This window comes from Aspergillus nomiae (genome assembly GCF_001204775.2).
Source record: "Aspergillus nomiae NRRL 13137 chromosome Unknown contig00836, whole genome shotgun sequence".
NCBI classification, from domain to species: domain Eukaryota; kingdom Fungi; phylum Ascomycota; class Eurotiomycetes; order Eurotiales; family Aspergillaceae; genus Aspergillus; species Aspergillus nomiae.
Window position 1 is genome coordinate 1 of NW_015378891.1, and position 3,403 is coordinate 3,403.

The 3,403-nt window shown below is 46.8% G+C and overlaps 1 protein-coding gene across 1 annotated transcript; it reads right to left on the reverse strand.

Moving 5' to 3' along the window:
- Window positions 1-1,658: 1,658 nt before the first annotated feature.
- On the reverse strand, window positions 1,659-3,306 carry afeA (adenylate-forming enzyme AfeA; the record flags this gene model as incomplete). Its single annotated transcript, XM_015557100.1, has 2 exons — window positions 2,180-3,306; window positions 1,659-2,049 (listed from the first exon to the last, which is right to left on the reverse strand). Exons 1-2 carry the CDS (start codon window positions 3,253-3,255, stop codon window positions 1,659-1,661), a joined length of 1,467 nt encoding a protein of 488 aa, XP_015400814.1. The 5' UTR covers window positions 3,256-3,306.
- Window positions 3,307-3,403: the final 97 nt, after the last annotated feature.

The following is a 3,403-nucleotide window of genomic DNA, read 5'->3' on the forward strand; positions in this document are numbered from 1 at the left end:
AGTATCCACACACGGGAACGCAGACCAAGAAGCAACTTAAAGCCAGGGAGGAACGGATAGTCTAGATGCAAAGAGAAAGTTCGCCCAACAACCCACAGACAAGGTTCATGGGCAAGCGCTTGGACCCGACGTCATTTATTAGCCATTCCCAGTTTCTTTTCCTCTCTCTCGGTTGGAGTCGCAGTTGTCGTTACTGTGGTAGTAAAGTAGTAGTACTAGTAAGTATGCCATGGACACCGAGTTCACCGACTAGAAACTATAATTAATTTGGAGACCAAAAATGATTCCTGGGTTTTTATTTCTTAGTCCCTGGTGGTACATGGTGTCATTGTGAACTTGGATGTTGGTATTTTTTTTTTTTTGTGTCTTGGCTTGATTGTATATGTAGTCGGTTACATATCTTCTTCGGTAGGAGTAGTCAGCGGATTGAAAAGCTACACTTTACCCGAGTGAGCCAAGTGCTATCCAATAGTTGAACCACCAGCCACTGCTTATCATGATTCATTACAATAGATAAATAAATAAATAAATATATATATAGACTTATTATACACAAGGATAAGACGTATAGGTAGTATGGAAGTTAGTAGTAATCTTCATCCATGCCACCCTTCCATCCAGACCTTACCAAACGACAGGATCCCCCAACAAGGTACACCCCGGTTCGCAACCATCGCCTACTGCACACCCGGTAGAACTCTGCTCGACATGTATACTAATGTATGTATGCATGTTCTTATGTAAGTACATCCTACATTCAGCCTGTATACATGATTTATTTTTTTCTTGAAGAAGAAAAGCAAAAAAAAATGTAATAGGATACTTGTGAAATGCATAAATACCTAATTCTAAATCCATGTACGTACTCCGTCCAAACGAGTCTAGGCTCGATCCGGGAAATCCCGCCAGTCAACTTTGCTTAGTGTGGTTGATCCGGTTTGGTTTGGTTTGGTTTAGTTTAGGTTGGCCTTTGAGTTTCGCTTTCCACTTACCTTATCATGGAGGCTGGGGTTCGGTGTACAGAACATGCTTTTGTTCTTTTTTTTTTTTTTGTTGTTGTTGTTGTTGTTGCTGCTTTCATTGTGTTCGACAAAGAAAACATGGTTAAAATAAGGTAGAGAGATTCGATACAAAGAAGACGTTGGAAACTTAGTTGTGAAGAATGAATTCTTTATTTTTCTGGCTTACTTGCGGTGCGACATGGTGTAACCTTGTTGGCCTCGAGGGAGAAAAATAAAACGGAATTAGCAAGAACGGACGGTCTGGCGACATCATATGCATCTGAGGGACACCAAAAAGTATCCAACTCAACAAAAAAACAATGAGATGCGTCTCGCTCGTTCGGGCATGCGGTTCCTTGCCCCGAAGGGAATTGATCGTACGGAGCTACTGGACGCTAATGGACATGACGGAGAACTAAAGCCGCAAGCGGTGTCTGTGTAACTGTGATGTGGATGGGAAATGGATTTAGAAACAAAATAATGGACATGATCATAACCTGCATCAGACAATCACCCATGAACGCTCTCTCAAGCCCCGCAAGTCCGCCGAACGCCACAAGAATGAACGGAGGGGGTAACATAAAAAAACTAAAGAAAAAAAATAAAATAAAGGAAAAATAGAAACCTAAACGCCATTATCCGGCCTGCCGCTTTGGGCTAAACAGCAATACGTCCCTGATGCAAGAGACCAACTGTCTGGAGGCCACTTGTTCCTTTGAACCGCGCTAAGAGCGACGATACTATATCGCGGTACGTGTTCATCTGCGTCAATTTGAACCGTTGAATCTTCCCGCTCGCCGTGCGTGGAATCTCCTCCACGAAGATCACACCCCCATCGAGTGCCTTGTAGCTGGCCAATTGTCGTCGACAGTAAGTGTACACTTCCTCCTCCGTCAGCTGCATCCCGGCCGGCTGTCTCGCGCGGACCACGAAAGCTCGTGGCACTTCGGTGCTACCGTCTTTCGAAGTAACGCCCGTCACCGCTGCATCTTGGATGCCAGGATGCTTGAGGAGTACCGCCTCCAATTCTGCTGGAGCCACTTGCCAACTGCGAATGTATTAGCTTCTGCCACTAGTGCCTGTAGGGGAAGATGCCCAAAAACGGGAAAACAAGATGATACAGAACAAAAAAAAGAAAAAGGAAAAGAAAAGAAAAGAAAAGAAAATGGAAAACATACCCTCGAACTTTGATTAACTCCTTCGTTCGGCCAACAATGTAATATAACCCATTGTTCACATACGCCACATCACCGGTGCGGAACCACCCCTGCGCGTCCTTGGCATCATCTCGTCCTTTGTAGCCAGTAAGCACGCCGTTCCCTCGCACAAACAGCTCCCCTGGCTTATTATCGTCCAGAACCAGGGCGCCGTCTTGTCCAACCAGTCGTATCTCGTATCCCGGGACGAGCCGCCCGATACTTGCGCTATTACCAGGTTCCCCGTAACGGTTTTGGAAAACGACTCCCACTTCGGTCATACCCCAAAGCTGGGATGCATTGGCATCGACATGGAGCAGTTCTTGGAACTGCTGCATGGAGGCCCCGTCAATCGGAGCCCCCGCTACGCCAACGTATCGCAATGACTGGAGGTAGTCTGCAACTGGGAATGCACAGCGATTGAAGGCATGAATCATCGCAGGTACCATATACGCCTCTGTGATCTGATATTGATATACAGCCGCCACATACTGGGCAATATCAAAGCGAGGTAAGATAAACAGTGGCTGTCCATATCGAATCGGGAAGATGTGTGTCCAGAGGGCACCAAAAAGGTGGAACATAGGCAGTGACATCAGCCGGGTGGCCTCGTAGGGCACATCGTAATAAATGCTAAGGTGATGTGATACTATAGCGTGGTGAGACAGGATGGCAGCCTTGGGTAATCCTCCCGTGCCACTGGTGGAGAACATCGCTGCCGGTGTGGACTTTGCGATGGCCTCATCTTGGAAAAAGAGCCAACCGGTCTCGCCGTAGCCGAGGAGATGTGCGAAGTTCAGGTAATAGTTGTCTCCACCGCGTGGGAGATATGGGGAAATGGCTGCAGCGTAGGTCAGAGGACCCGACAACAACAATTGGGCTACATGGCTGGTAGCGGCCTCATCCACTAAGCACACTTGACTAGGAAGCATGCCTCGCTCGGCCGAGACGTCGAGGACTGTAGGCAGAGCATCGCGCGTCGTAATGATCAACTTGGGATTGCCCAATTCAAGGATGTGGTCTAATTCTTGGGGCTGACTGCGGGAATTCGAGCCCATGAACACACCGCCAGCACCGATAATACTGTAAAAAAGGGCGGGGTATAGGATCTACGGGATAACGTGAGTCAGTATTCGTGAGGGGCAGTGGGTAAAATTAAAATAGAGGGGAAAGAGAAAAAAAAATAACAAATAAAAAATAAAAAAA